Raw genomic sequence first — 16449 nt, 5'->3', positions numbered from 1 at the left:
ACTGCGTTTCTTCATGAAGGCTCGAGACCTTGATTTTCAGTACTTACTTTCGGTACTATACACAAACGATCACTTACTTGCTGAGGCACTGGAGCTGACTGGGCTTTTTTTTTTTTAAGTGAATATATCATTCAAAAGCAGCAGTGACATTTACTAAACCGGAAAAGGAAATAATATTAGATTTGAATCAGGAACCTCAGGGAAGGGAAGCAAGAACGTTCCTACAAAGCCACAAACCCTTGTTGTTGTTTTTTTTAAAGAGTCTATCCTGAATAAAGGTACAGTGTGGTTGAAAGGTGACAGGCTGAGGCTGACATCCTACAACCTGCATTCATCCAATACAACTGAAATGTGAGGATTTTTCTTTTCCAAGAACATATCATTGCTGTGTTTTAGGTTGGATAAATACCTTCCTCTGGAGGTAACCATGCCAACAACCATGCTTTTTGGCCTAATTAATAACTTCTTTACATTTTACATTTATGGCATTTGGCAGACATTTTTTTCATTTATACAGCTGAGCAGTTGAGGGTTATGGGCCTTGCTCAAGGGCCCAGTGGAAGTTAGCAGTGCTAGGATTTGAACTCACGACCTTCTGATCAGTAGTCCAACAGCTTAACTGCTGCGTTGCCACAGCCCTATTCTTCCCACAGCCTGGTGTGATGAACTGTGGGTGATTACAAAACCCGAATGGGAACGCTTTTTTACACTATATTTTGAAGGTTTTAAATTGAGTCTACCCTGTCCAGGGTGTACCCCGCCCTGTGCCCCATGCTCCCTGGGATAGGCTCCAGGTTTCCCCGCAACCCTGAAAGGATGAGCGGTATAGAAGATGGATGGATGGATGGTTAAATTGAGTCTTGAATCAGATGGGATTTGGGATTGTGTGCTACTGATGGTTAAGATATTTTAGCTAATTATAGGTTGAGTGCTAATATCAGCTACTTATATACCAAAGAATTCCTAGGATTTCTTTGTTTCCCTTGGCAGCGCAATGGTTAGATATGTGGTTCTTGCATGTTGAGGTTGTCGGGCTGAGTCCCAGGTATTTAAGTAGTGACTCAGTTTATTCTGTAAAAATAACTAATAATACATCTAATAAATATCAGTGTTAATAATAATAAAAAAAAGACATAATTATATAAACCACCCCAATTTTAAATAGTTCCCAGAAAGCACACCAACCAGTCTGTTAGATTGATGGTGTGTGTTGGTTAGTGGTGCATTTGTGGTTTCCTGTTTCTAAGAGAAAATGGGAAGTGATGAGCGCTGAACCGCTGGGAAAGGAAAGCTGGAAGGAGACAACCATCTCATTTGCTGCATACTGCTGAGTCATTTATTAGACCAAAAGTCCGATAAGCAAGTGCTGCACTTGCTTCTTAGTGCTGCAGTGGTTAGTGTCTTGGTCCCTCGTGTTTGAAGTACCTAGTTTGCTTCTGAGCTTTTGCATTATCTTTAATTCAGATTCAAAACCAGATTCTAACATGAGATGCTGTAGCTCAGTTGGATGAGCATTGCCTCTGGGTTAAGAGGTTGCTGGTTCAAACCCCAGCCAGATCTCCAGGATATGAGTATAGCTTGCATGGAATTGGCAGCACAAGCACTGAAAAAGGTGCTGGAGGGTGTTACCTGAGATCTGGGCAGCTGCCTGTTGACTTTAGTTTTGCATATATAGGGAGTGCTGAAAAACCAATCACCTCCACATTTTGAGGGGTTTTGAAGCACCATTTCCTTCAACCATGCTTTCATTCTCCAGGCCCCTGGATCTCCTACTTGCTTGCAGTTCTCCACCCACTCCATCAGGGAGACAAGCTAGATTTGACGCAGCAACCTCTAACCTCAGAGGCAAGGCTTTTTCCACAAAGCCAAGGGTGGTGTAGGGCTGTTGTCTTTTAAAATGAAACTCAAGTGTCTTGCACAAAGCCCTGACCTCATCCCCAACCCCACTGAACACCTTTGGGATGAACTGGAACGCCAGCTGCACCCCAGGCCTCCTCACCCAATATCAGTGTCTGATCTGACTAATACTCTTGCGGCTGAATGAACACAAATCCCCAAGGCTCCAAAATCTAGTGGAAAGATTTCCCAGAAGAGTGGAGGTTATTATAACAGACACTAAATCTTTTAACGGGATGTTCAAAAAGCACACATGGTGTATATATATTTAAAACTCGAAAGCTCAGTAAAAAGGATAAGACAGAGTTGAAGGCATTGCAATAGATCCATCCATCCATTTTCTATTCCTCTTATCCTACAGGGTCGCAAAGAACCTGGAGCCTATCCCATTGAGCATCAGGCACAAGGCAGGGCACACCTTGGATGAGGTGCCGATCCATCACAGGGCACAATCATTCACACACCTATTCATACACTATTGACATGCCAATCAGCCTACCATGCATGTCTTTGGACTGGGGGAGGAAACCCTCACAGCACAGGGAGAACATGCAAAATCAACGAGAATCAAACCCCAAACCCTGGAGGTGTGAGGCGAATGTGCTAACCACTAAGCCACCATGCACCCCATTGCAAAAGATGTCTAGTCTAATGTGTATTAATTGAATATACTGTACATTAGCCCAGAGGAGAAAACGAAAAGATGTTAATGAACTGATGAAGGTAAGATACACACACAAAAAACAGGTCTACCAGTATAACTGAGTGTGCGTGTGTGTGTCTGTGTGTGTGTGTGTGTACACGGTAAAGCCCTATAGTTGCTACAGGCTCTGTTTTGCCAACAATTTACTGATGACTGAGTGAAGAGACTGTTGTTTTCACCCCCTTGAACTTTTTGTAGTGTTAATAAACAAATAAATAAGTAAAAGTTCTGGTTGCATCAGTATTCACCCAGCCCCGCCGCCCCCCTTCCTGTGAAACCCTTAAATTAGTTAAGAGGTATAAGTACAGCGTCAAATCTTTAGCTTGCCATCGAACAATGACATCATAAGGATATTTTGTTAGTAGCTGAGTTTATGTCTCCGAATTCATTGCTCTATTTTGCCCCCTAGTGGAATAACAGAGACTAGCTTGGGGTTTCCCCTACCCCAAATCGTTCACTTCAATTACAGTCCGCAAAATGATTTTAATTCCAAATTCATTTGACCGGAGTAAACCCTTCATCGCGAGCTGCGATTCTGACATCCCTTATTACCGATTTAAACACATGTACAAACTTGAGCTTGGCATAAATGTGAGTTTAGCAGGCCATGCTTTATTTAGAAATTAATTCTATTACAAAAACAACATATTTTGTCATGATTATTTTAATGTAGTTTTATTATTATTATTAAATAGTGTTTGAGCTGCTTTCCTTTTCAAAACAGTGGTCAGTTTTATGGTCTCACATTGATACACAAGCACACACATTTCTAATTCTGTGTTTGCCTTAGCACTGACACGACCATGCCAGCAGCTACAGGATTCACAGCCAGCTCTAGAATTATTGGCACCCTTTAAGAGAACAGGCGAAAGTAATTCAACCAAATACCCAAACCTTGCCTATGTTTCCACTCAAATCATTTCAGAAAGTAGAACAAAAAAAATCATCCTCATAAGACCCGATGGGTGCCGATAATTTTGAAGTTGCCTGACAGAGCATTCACAGAGTAGCATACAGCATTTATACACAAGCCATATGCTAAAACATCAAGTGGCTGAGTGAGTGCTTTTGTAAATCTGATCAAAAATGTAAATGATATATAAAATCCGTAGCCACTGACATTCTCATACATAAAAACATGCACGTTTAGGAAGCTTTATTCCTCTTGCAGTCAGATCTGATGGACTGAGTAAAATATATCAAAACATTACACAAATATAACAAAAATCTTTTCTTTTTTTTCAGTCAGGTATTGGTAAGCTAGCTTGTACTGTACATGCATTGTATACAATAATCTAAAAATAAATACAGTATAGTGCATACAGTAGATACACAGTGCAAAGACAACAAGAGTAGCAAAATAAAATTTATAAGCCTATATGACTGACTATTACTTTTAGAGTGTTGAAATTCAGCAGGAAAGCAACTGAATGTATTACATCCTTTTGGTTAAACTGTGTTTAGTACATTGTTCTTACCAAAGTGGTTCTGTGCTTATGCTTACAGTTTATAATTGTGGGCCGTATTCAGAGTCGGTGACTTGAGTTGAAAAAGTTATGTTAATATTTACACAGGGAACATTCCTGGTATTCAGAGTCGGGTTAAGCACATGATTAAGTTAAGCTCCCCGTTTATGGAAACCACCTGTGGGTAAGTGGCGCCTCTGAGATTGGCAGATTTTACTTAAATATCCATGGCAGGGTTATTCTATAGCATCTACATCAGAGTATTTAAACATAAGCTCTTCCTTTAAGTCTCATCAAAAAAAAAATAAAAAATTCAGGACTAGAAAATGCTGACTGAAGAAGGACATAATTATTCTTTTTTTCAAAGCAAAGTAAGAGAATTTATCAATGAAAAAAAAAAGAAAGAAAAAAGGACTAATATGACGATACATAAAAAAGCAGATGGCATGCGTATAATAATACAATAAACATCTAGTACGTCTAGTATATCACTCATTTATACCACGGTCTGTCTGAACACTCGATTCTGAATGGCTGGAAGGTGTGTGTTCAAACTGTTGAATTTGCACAGGTAGTTCCAGTCAGTTTAATCACCGTTGTAAATTAACAACTCTAACCATAGTAACATACAACTCTAGATCTAACGACCCGGATAGAATACAACTAACGAAAATTAACCGTTATTTTTATCCTTTCAGTCAGATTTTGCACTGCAAACATCAATGATGGCTTTAACTTGTCAATGCTGGCAAGTGAAATATATATATATATATATATATATATATATATATATATATATATATATATATATATATATATATATATATATATACACATGTTATATATATATATATATATATGAGCGGGATAATCCAGTGCGAAGTGGATATCCCTAACACATTACTGCACGAATAGGCCTAGTTCACATTAATCACTGTAAATTGGGTCTAATCGAACAACATGGCTTTCACCCTCATTATTCAGCAGCTTATAAAACAGCACTTGATCCGGCACATCATATGATTCTCTAATATAGTAAATACTAAATCCATGCTTAACTCAACTCTGAATGTGGCCCTATAGGAATTGAAGATCTCGCAAACTACAAACTTTTTTAAATCAGCATTGCGAGTGAAGGATGCAAACAGAAACACTATACATGCAGTCAGTGCTACCAATACTGTCTCTCGCTATAAAAAACTATGACTATTCATTATTAACACTATTTATAACAATTTATAACAATTCATACTGGGAATCTGTGGGTCAGATGAATGTGCTGTTTGGTGCTTGTTTTTATTTACAATCATTTTCGATATAGATAGTTGGGTAACACTTGTGATGAATCATGTATTCCTTATGCATTATAAACACATTTATGAAATGTTATTTGTCACATCGCATACATAATACCTTACAATGCCCAACATAACTCAACATAACAACTCATTCACAGGACCGTGTAGCTCAGACGCTCAACATAATCTAAGGCTAATAATAAAAGGAATTAAAAAAAAAAAAAAAAACACTATACTCAACAAAGAAAAAATATACAACTGTTGATGTGGTGAAGTTTCTGTTAGGAGATGTTTTCTGAAATATTTATGGAAGGAGTCTCCAGTGTCAGCGATTTGTAACAGTCGGCAAGTTTCCCGCCACTGGAAAGTCTTCGGGACGGAGGACGTTGTGCTTTCCGTTTTTTTTTTTTCCCAGTTTGCATTTTATTAACTCCAAGAGAGTGAAAAAGTGAGGCTGCTTTGAGGGGAATGAATGTTTATAACTACTATAATGTACAGTAAGTGATACTAACTTGCTTTGTGTATGTCCCACAACATTAAAAGTAACTAGAAACTGATAGCTACGACGCCTCGTTCTTTAATTAATAATCTTTTTTTTTTTTTTTTTTTTTTTTTTAAAGCATGCTATTGTTAATTAATAATCAACCAATCAATTGTTGGCATAGGTATCATGTATGCTAGATAACGTACTATAAATGCATTTGAATGCAGGGTTCATACTAAGTGTTACCAATAGTTGTACAAATAACGCATTGGTCCTAATTCTGCAGTCAGTATCTGACAAATTTGGTCCTTAGAGATTATGTGCTATTAGAAATCTCAGCACTTACAGATCATTACTCACATTTTACCAGATCCTGGGCTTTGGTACTTAATATCTTTTAAAGAATCAAAGAGTTTATTTCCGTCAAACGTGTACAACAAATTGACGTATAATTTTTAAAAAAATCTTAACAGGCATGGGTTTTTAAGGCAGGCTACTAAATTTATTTTACTTAAATTACACTCATATGCCTTATTGTCAGAGCAATTACGGTAGTTTTTCCATATTTAGTGTTTTTTTTTTTTCACCCCAACAATTATGGTAGTAGTTTAAAGTGTCTTTATATCATAGATGCACTACGACAGCAGTTACAGCCATTTTTAGTGTACTTATGGTATGTGTTCTCTTTTAGCATTTACAATTGTTTACCCATGTTGTAGTGTTTTTACGGTAGCCATGATTAGCTAGCAATTATAGTAGTTTGGCCGTTTGCTGGTGTTTTTATGATAGATGTACTATGATGGCAGTAGTTCAGGCATTTGGTATTATTCTGATGGTCGCAGTTAAGGTTGTTTGCCCATGCAGTAGACACACTACTATAGAAATGATGGTTTCTCATTTTACTTTGTATTTTTAATGGTAGGATATGCTACTCCATTAGTTAAAACACATTTACCATTTGTTAGTGTTTTTACCCTAGACATGCTGCTCTAGATGTTGTAATAGTTTGGCCAAAAGCTATTGATGGTTTTATGGTAGGCAAAATACTCCAGCACTTATAGTAGTTTGGCTTTTTTTGTTTTGTTTTGGTTTTTATTTCCCAATAGTACGCTAATATAGTGATTACTGTAATTAACTGTAGGAATGTTGCTCATTCCATGTGGTTTTTGTAGTAAATATAAACGTAAATTATGGTAGTTTGGCCATTTCCTAGTGTTTTCACAATGGGCATGCTACTCCAGCAGTGACAGAAGTGTGACGATTTGTACTGTATTCATGGCAGGCATGTTTTTAAGCAATTACGGGAGTTTAACCATTTGTTAGTGTTTGTACAGTAGTTATGGATGGTTATCAGAAGTGCTTTTAGTTTGCCACCGACATAACAGTGCAAATCCCATAGCAGTGTTAGAGAAAATTAGTATCATCATAACAGCAGTGATCAGACACACAAAAGCTACTTAGTTAATTAGGAGTAAATTAGAAGGTTTTCACATTAAAACACTGCTATGTAATATTCTGTAGCGAATTACTGTCTGGAAAATATAGTACTTTCATAAGAGAAGACTCTCCGAGATGAGAAGACAAACTTTAAACACACATAAAAAGTAGTAGATATCATGCTGTTATACAGTAGTATAACAAATGATGTGATGTGCACTTTAGGGCCTGAATAAAGCAGAAATGAGACACTAGCTTTTTCCCCTGTGTGGAACAGGAAATTAAAATCTTTCTCCTCACAAATCTGGAACACAGTAAACAGTAAGTGCTATAAAGTCCAGGCAGGAGCAAATCGACCACACCCGGTCTGAGTGAGCCAACCTGTGATGGGTGTCTCGTTTCATTCTTACTTCTCCGATTGCGAGTCCACAATCTATAGCTACATGGCATCTTGAATCCAGTGATCTTTGACCATCCAGAAGGAAAGCCCCACTCAGAAGCAGTAATTCAACGGACCTGAAGGTTTTAGAAAGATCGGACACTCTTACAGCGTGCCAAAAAGACTCTCTGTCCACCCCGGAGATGATACGCAAACAGTACAACGTGAAAGAATGGGGTCAATCCAACATGGCATCCAGCTGGTCAGCAAGATCATCAAACATGTTCCCGATGTCATCCAGAATGTTACCTGCTGATCTCACAGTGTAAACACCACTGTGACCAGAAAAAGTAGAAAAACAAGAACGAAGTCAGAGGCGTACGTATATGCGATATTTATATATGAATATATCTGAGCAGCTGTCTTCGTACTGAAAGTAAAAATCTATTTGATCTACTATAGTACTACTTTGATGTAATCTAGTGTGTCCAATATACACTTTTGTATATTTATACAATGTCTCCTATTATTTAATATTCTTTCTAAGCAAACTTTACTTCGTTACTTGAAGTATTCAGTCAATGGTCCGTCATACATTGGTAGGTGCTTGGCTATAGAGTTTACTGTGCGTCTCTATAGGCCTCGATTGTCCTCTGTACTTTTATGTTTGTCAGCATCTTTTTTTAATGTCTCTTGCTTTATAAGTACCTAGGTAGCAATTTCAATAAGTATACAGCTTACATTTCTTTTGTTCCAAATTTCTCTTAGCATCCTAGCTGCCTAGTTCTCTACCTCATTGTGTTTAGGGACCTTGGTCTTTTTTCTTGACTTCATTATGGATTGGTTACAACAAACCCGGTGAACAATTAGCGTAACAATTACACGTCTTACAACTCAAAGCGTTATTTTGAATCACGAGCAGAAAATCTGTTACCTGTCAGTCTGATCCGTCTGAGCTAAATTTCTCTCCACCACTTCAAGGGCTGCCACCAGGGAAGTGCTGGTCTGCTCGATTCGTTTGTGGACAATCTCATCTTGTTTTTGGTCCTGGGGTCCACTGATGGTTAGACACTCTCTTCTTATTGGAGAGGAGACAGTGAAGGCAATGTCCTGCCCCATCCTGGTTGCCAGAATATGAGGAGTTCCCTCTACTACTATAAGATAGATATAGACATTTAATTAAGATTAAAAAAATTAACAAATATTAAATTCCCAATTATGGGTTAGAGAATAGAGTTCTGATGCAGAAGGTGTCTTACCCAATGGGGCTGCAACATAATGCCTTGTTGGTTTACAGGGTGTTGGAGGTTTCTGTGGAGAGAGGTTCCCTATTGGTCCACCATTTGGCATGCAGAATGAGATCTTCTCAGTCGCTGAGGAACCCTCCCATCCTGGGACTGGGTCCTGACTGGTGATCTGCAGTTCCTTTTCTCTGGGTTTATGCCTCCTCTTGACAGTGTCTGACTCCTTCAGATTGAACTCTGGTAATCTTAAGGATGATTTATGCAACTGAGCAGGTTTCAGGGGTTGGAAGCTGACTTCAGTGTCCATTTTAGCCACTTCCATTCTTGGCCGCTGCTTTATGGTCCCTTTGCCCTCTTGAGCAAATGGAATGCTTTCACACAAAGTTCCCTGAAGGGACATGAAAGGAGTATGTTCTTGGCTTGACTGAAGCTTCATGTCTTGCTCCTCGGGTTTTACTCCACTGAGCTCTGCATGACCAGTTTGACACAGAGAGACCTCACTGGTTTTCTCTCTCTGAATGCTTATAGGTTTGGATTGGGTGGCAGGTGAGGGAGGTTTGAATGAGGGGCTGCTGGGGGTCTTAGTGGGGCTATCTCCACTCTTTTCCAGCCTGGCAGCAATGATTCGAACACTCCCAGCACTCTCGATTTCCACCCCACCACTATTTCCTGCACTCGAGGCAGAACTCAGCCGCTTGGGGGGAGGTGGGGGTGGCCCCTTCCTCTTGGCACGTATTACAAAGGATTGAGTCCGGCCCACTTGCCTGTCATTGGCAGCGGAAGTTGTTTGACCATGACCAGGCTTGCGTGTGAGTGTAGCATACGAGACCAGGTTGGGTGGTAATACTGGTGTTTCAGTTTCTTCTCCTTCCCCATCAGAGAGGGCATACCGTGACAGGCTTTGTGTGCGCTTCTTTGGCTGGCGGTTCTCACCACTGGGTCTGGATTGAGCAGTGCAAGTCTGATCTGAATTGATGTTTTGGAGGTAGCTAAATCCTCTCTGGATGGAGGAACCATCTGGTTTTGCGGAGATTCCAGGGTTGGAGTGGGCCGCAGGGTAGGCTAATCGAGCCGTCTTGCTTGGTGTTATCGGTGGGCTTCCATGTGTAGACTGCTGCTTCTTTAAAGGTAATGGTGGTGCCATCTTGGCAGGCAGAACTGGGCAATCTTTGAGGGCACTGCAGTCTGAGCTGCCCAAACTCTCATTTGAGTGGCTGTGGGGAGTTACAGAATTCAAAGGCCATTCTTGTGAGTGCCCAGTGCCCCGTGAGCGTGTGCTGATACTCTCTTGACTCAGAGACACGGTCATTGTTCCACTTAGCACAGCACCAAACCCTTCCTGGCAGCCACCATAGCCACTCTGAATCATAGCATTCTGTAGCTCAGTGCTTAGCTCACTATCCTGGAAGGTGAGCATCTTGGGTGAGAGGGGTGAGGAAGGGCCATCGGCACCGTCGGCCGACTCGATAGCTACCAGCTCCAGGGTGTGAGGGTGTCTCCTCTGCAGCGTCCCACTGCCCTCTGCTTGGTTCCTCAAAGCCTTTTGCACATCACAAAGTTTCTTGACTGCAAGCATCATCTTTTTCTGGTGGCCTGTTGGGCATCCAAACCACATATTTTAACACAGAGTACACATTATATTAAGGGAATGGTCAGTAACCTTTAACTACAGATGTACCATTATCATTTTTGACCAAGTACGAGTACTAGTATATGTTTTTTGGTACTTGTTGATACTGATACCAAAATGAATAAGCAATTAGGGGCATCATGGAACATTTTATTTAGCTGTATTTACTGTATGCCAGTTCTTTTCATGAACATCTGCTCATTAGTGCTGCAAAGCACACTAGGCTTGCATCACATAGTATCATGGTATCAAAGCATCTTTATAAATACTATAGTAAATGAGCATGATACCAGACCAACAACCAATACAAGTATCGGTATCAATACTGGTGTTCCTAATTTTAACCTCCTCATACCCAGCTTATTGATGCCAATTTCCTGCAGATCTTCCCATGTAATGTCTCGCACAATGTTAATGGAGTCATAGCCATTCTCGGCTAGCCTTTTCTGGTACTGCGCGAGTCCAATGATACCGAGCCATTCACCAATGTCGGCCTGAAACACAAAGACAGAGGCAGTACAATATTATAGCTAAATAAACTCTTGATTATCTATTAAAGAGATGCTCTTTTGTATCTGAACCGATATAATGAAAGCTTGTACGGCTAACTATTAAAAACCTTACTGGAATGTAGTCTGGTAGCCACTCTGGGATGTTCAGTTTGCTGATCTCAGTGGAGATCTTCTTGCGATGACCTGGTTTAGTCACACCAATGGCCGTAAGATCCTGGCATGATAATGTGAATATAAATAAATAAATGATAACATTGTCCAAACCATGTGGTATCAAGGAAAAGCAGATCCAGACATACAGTACATGACTCATTCTCTTAACTACTCTTTCCTGTTAGCATCACTGTACTTACTGAATAATTCCTAGCAGTTGCTCAATATTCATTCAACAGGATAAGTAAATAATAAAGTCAGCATTTAAGGGGGTAATATTATTACTATAAGATAAAGATAGGTCACCTCAGGAGTCATTCTGCTAATGGTTGGCACATCGTAGCCAGCTGTGAGGAAGTTTGTAGTGTACTGCTCCAGATGAAACTCACGCAGCCAATGGAAGATGGCCTCGGCATCCTGAGGCATAAAGACACACATTACTCCACCAGAGAAGCAGCTATACTGTACATCCAGTTTATATAAAAAGTCTACAATAACCTGGTTGCACAAGTGTGTACACCAGTTAACGAATACTTTTTTAAAGCAATGTCTGCTTGTAATACAGCACTCAATCTTTTTGGGCAAGATTCTACCAACTTAGCACGTCTTCATTTGGCATTTTATTCTACTCTTCCATGCAAAAATACTCCAGATCTATCAAATAGTGATCTATCAAAAGATCTCGTATGCACAGCCCTCTTCAAGCTATTCCACAGGTTTTCAATAGGATTGAGATCTGGTCTCTGACTGGAACATTCCAGAACACTGATTCGCGTCTTCTGAAGCCATTCCTTTGTTGACTTGAAATTGTGATTTGTGGCTAAAAGACATCTGCAGGTTTTGTGCCAGAATAGATGGGTATCTGGAGCTATCAATGACTCCGTCTATCTTGACTAGAGACCCAATCCCAGCTGAAGAGAAGCAGCCGCATAGCATTATCCTGACACCACCATGCTTCTCTGTGGGTATGGTGTTCAATAAGTGGTCTTGTTTTTGTGCCGTATAAAGCTTTTAGAATAATTCCCAAAATGTTCTACCTTGGTCTTATCAGACCATAACACATTTTACCACATGTTTTCGGCAAAATTTAGTTGGGTTTGGACCCCCCCCCTTTCGAGTCAATTTACCCCATAACCCAGACATGTGAAGAATACAAGAGATCTTGACAGCCTCACTGATAAATTTTCTTCTTCCTTTTGTCAATTTTGGAAGGGTCACTGTGGTGATCTATTTTCTCCATTTGTTGATGATGGCCTTCACAGTGTTTTATGGTACATGTAAATGGGTTTGGAAATGCCTCTTCTTATCAATACCTTTCAACATTGAGATCCCATACGCGCTTTGCAGCAGTCTGATGAAACCAAGAAGATGTCAAGAAAGTCCTACAGAAACATCTGATCTTAATCATGAGTCTTCTTCATGAGTTTGAATGTGACTGGCTAATTCTGAGCATGGTCACATGCCCCATTATAATAGGGTGTGTACACACAACCAGGTTATTATAAAAAAAAATATATATATATATATATTTTATTCCCTTAAAATGTTTCTATTTATTTTTTCCACTTATTTTTAAACTTCATACAGCCAACGAAGTGGAATATTTGTACGAGTATAAAATGAGACAATATTATGTCTGTGTCCATTGTGAAGTAATCATAACTATGCCCTACTGTACCCTACAACAACAAAGGCTAGACCAGGGGTGTCCAATCTTATCCACAAAGGGCCAATGTGGGTGCAGCTTTACATTCCAATCAAGCAGGAGCCACACCTGATTCTACCTTGATCTTGGATTTCAGTAGACTCAAGTGTGGCTTCTGCGTGGTTAGAAAGAAAACCTGCACCCACACCAAACCTTTGTGGATAAGATTGGACACCCCTGGGCTAGACCCTTCACAATGAGACTACTGAAAGTTCTGTAGGGATTGAAGAGTGTTCTATTGTCAGAATTGCTGACACATATAAACAGGAACTCGAGAGAAAATTGATATTTTCTTGTTTATATGTGTCAGCAATTACCAAGCAAAAAATACAGACGTGAAGGAACCTCCAGCAGAGAGATTTGATGTCACAGGAAAAAAAATTATTTCTTACAACTGAATCATATTATTAAATACAACGTCAACATGACTTGTTCTTGAACTTGACCTATACGAAAATGATCAACTCCACCATTTTACCATTCAGACTAAAAACATCACAAAAAAAAACTCTCAGAAGCTGTTACAAATCCTTCCTCTCAGCATGCAGCATGCTCCCCAGCACCACAAGCACTACTTTTTGTTTTTCATTCTCTCCATGCGCTTATTATTTACATTGCCATGTGCCTGTGTTTTGGTCCTGTCTCCACCTCGGTCTCATCATTGCTCTGTTGTCTTTATTGTGAGCATCCATTCCCAAGCCTTATTCCTTGATTCTTTGCGTTTACTGCGTGTTTTTGTTTTGGAATTATACGGTAATCTTCTTTGCTGCTGCTTGCTTGTGATCGATCCCCTGGCTATGACAATGATTTTTGGATTAGCTTTAATAAATGACACCCTGAGTTTACGCACTTGTGCCCTACCAAGCAAACAGTCCACTGACTGGTTCCTTCAATAATGACCGTGTAGAAAGGGTTCTTGGCCCCTACGTGCAGGTAATTCCTTCATGTTAGAAAATTAGAATATGACTGAAAGCATAAAGTAATGTTTGTATTGCACGAACCCTGCCCTCCAGTAACTGTTCTGGACGGATAACATGTGGCCTGACAGCTTGTTCACCGGCTCTGGAGCTGTTCTGATCCGGCCTGCGACCTGGAAGACACACACACACACACAGTTACAACAGCTACAAAATCATGCACAAGTCAGGGTTGTTTTAGTAGAGATTTAGTGCTTGCTTTAAGCACTTAGTGAAGAAGTCTTTGTTTAATCTATGACGTGATTGTTTCACTGGATTTATGAGTCAGTGAACAGATTACACACGAGAGAAGAATGTTTTTCACCTCATAATAACAAGCCTTTATTTACACAACGATACAGTACACATCATGAGACGTGACCCGCAATCTGATGGTACATTAGATCGATTTAAAGAAGTCTGCAAGACAAGCACACACAACGTGATTCAATACATTGCGTACATTTCAATCACAATCCTCCCTTTTGGTTTTTAGACTCGATAAGTCGTACGTTTTATGAATATAAGGGTTGCCAGATCTACAAAAAGTATATACATAGATAATATAACTTCAACACCAATCGTAAGTGTTTTTAGTTAGCCACCACAATGCATTTCTGAACCATCGGGTGCTCGTGTTAGGTGCTAAACGTTTTACTTACACTACACTGTCAGTTGGTGACAGATTGCAGCATACGGTTCAGCTTTTAGACAGCTAATCAATCGTAAGTATTGACACCAGTACTCCTATTCGTATAGATAAATATGTACACCCCAAATAACTGGTCTGCACCAAAGACACATGTGTAATCTGACCAAATGTGTTTGAATCTGCAACTTACTATATTGTAATCTACCCGATATCCACATACAATCACTTTTTTATTTATTTATACCCAGAGCACTCGGTTATTAAAAATCAAAAAGCACTTAATCTCTTAAACACAATTTTACGCAATCGTTCTTCCACCAAGCATGAAAAGCCTGATCATACCGGTTATCATACGCACGTGATTACATTTAGTTGTCGTATCTTACCTTTGAATAATAAACCTAATTTCGGAATGTTTCTTGATCTCATGCCTAAACTTCAGATCCTCTACAACAGACAAAGAACATCCTTCAGTCTTCTTATCAGTATCTCAGGATTCATACAACTCTCAGCTCCTCTCTCTCTCTCATTTCTCCTCCCATGCAGGAATCCCACACTGCATATAAGCCTAGAACAGCTTAGGCAGGACTGACTCCCATCTCTTTTTGCTGTTTTATTGCTTTTTTATTACTTTTGTGAGGAAATAAATTGTGTTTTCCTTCCACATTCCAGAAATGCCAGCGGAATACACGTCGATCCTGCGCACCATCCAACACGCTACTTTAACTGTATGAGATCGCCTATTGTTTTTGCAACTCAAAGTAGTGTTAGCACTAAAACCAGGAGAATTTGAGTAAATGGAAAAAACATTTCAGTGTATGAGCACATTATTAGAACCAAACTTACCTGCAGGCTCAGCGTTAATGACATCAGAACCCAGGCCATGCTGTTCTACCACTTCACCACCAGAGGGCGAGACCTGCACAATAACAACAACAGCTATCAACCTGACAAAAAAATAAAAAATAAATAAAAATCACTGAGGGTGTTTTAAGCCTAAGCATGTTTGGAGTCCACAACCAGCATAACTCTTCAGAGTTCATTCTGATAGTGCTGATAGTAGAGACGGCTTCCAAAACTGTTAAACATCTCACAGAAAACTTAATTATATCAAAAATCACACACTTTTTTATCCTGTTTATGTGTATTGTCTGCTATAGAAGTCCCTATTAGTTTTAGAAAATTTATCATCACCTTCTGACCAATCACATATGATACCTTGTTGACGTCCTGTGCGGTGGTGCTGGTCTGATGCTGGGCATTGTGGGTAAAGTTGCCCTCGGTGCTCTGTCCACTGCCAGCGCTACGACTGCTCCCTACACTGCCTGCGCTCCCAACACTGTTCCTGTCTCCTGAGAGAGAGAGAGAGAGAGAGAGAGAGAGAGAGAGAGATTAACAAACAGATAAACAGACAGAGAGAGAGAGATACACATACAGAGTGACTGTGAGATTAAGTCAGAAACAGAGAGAGAAACATACATACAGAAAGACAGAGAGAGACATAGAGAGAGACATACAGAGAGACAGAAAGAAATACAGAGAGAAAGACATAGAGAGACAGTGAGAGACATATAGAGAGACAGATGGACATGTAGAAAGACAGACAGACAGCCATATAGAGAGACCATGAGAGACATACAGAGAGACAGACAGAGACAGATGGACATACAGAGAGAAAGAGTGAGACATAAAGAGAAACAAAGAGATGCATACATACAGAGAGACAAATAGAGAGAAAGAGACATACAGATATACATTGAGACAAATATAGAGACAGACAGTAAGAAAGAGAGAAAGAGAGAGAGAAGCAGGGACAAGACTAAATACAGAGAATGAGAAGAGGAAGAGACAGCACTAACTAATGAGTGAGTACGCTGAAGATCACAGGTGAGTCTGGTAACTGGTTGAGTTAAAGACCTGCTCTTAAAGACCTT

At 39.8% G+C, this 16449-nt stretch overlaps 1 protein-coding gene across 6 annotated transcripts in view; it reads right to left on the bottom strand.

Annotated features, from left to right (window-relative positions):
- Positions 1-3189: 3189 nt before the first annotated feature.
- caskin2 (CASK interacting protein 2) overlaps positions 3190-16449 on the bottom strand; it is a 62817-nt gene continuing 49557 nt past the window's right edge. For 5 of the 6 annotated variants that reach the window (XM_017483881.3, XM_017483880.3, XM_017483884.3 and 2 more), the window contains 9 exons: positions 15734-15867; positions 15362-15434; positions 13909-13997; positions 11509-11619; positions 11162-11263; positions 10893-11031; positions 8923-10500; positions 8598-8817; positions 3190-7998 (listed from right to left, as the gene is read on the bottom strand). In XM_017483881.3, coding sequence (XP_017339370.1) covers positions 7902-7998; positions 8598-8817; positions 8923-10500; positions 10893-11031; positions 11162-11263; positions 11509-11619; positions 13909-13997; positions 15362-15434; positions 15734-15867 — 2543 coding nt within the window. In that variant the 3' untranslated portion in view covers positions 3190-7901. The remainder of the gene's footprint in view (positions 7999-8597; positions 8818-8922; positions 10501-10892; positions 11032-11161; positions 11264-11508; positions 11620-13908; positions 13998-15361; positions 15435-15733; positions 15868-16449) is intronic. The other variant, XM_017483882.3, reaches the window with a different exon arrangement.

Source organism: Ictalurus punctatus, chromosome 13 (genome assembly GCF_001660625.3).
Source record: "Ictalurus punctatus breed USDA103 chromosome 13, Coco_2.0, whole genome shotgun sequence".
In the NCBI taxonomy this organism is placed as follows: Eukaryota; Metazoa; Chordata; class Actinopteri; order Siluriformes; family Ictaluridae; genus Ictalurus; species Ictalurus punctatus.
This window is presented reverse-complemented; position numbering and strand designations above follow the sequence as displayed.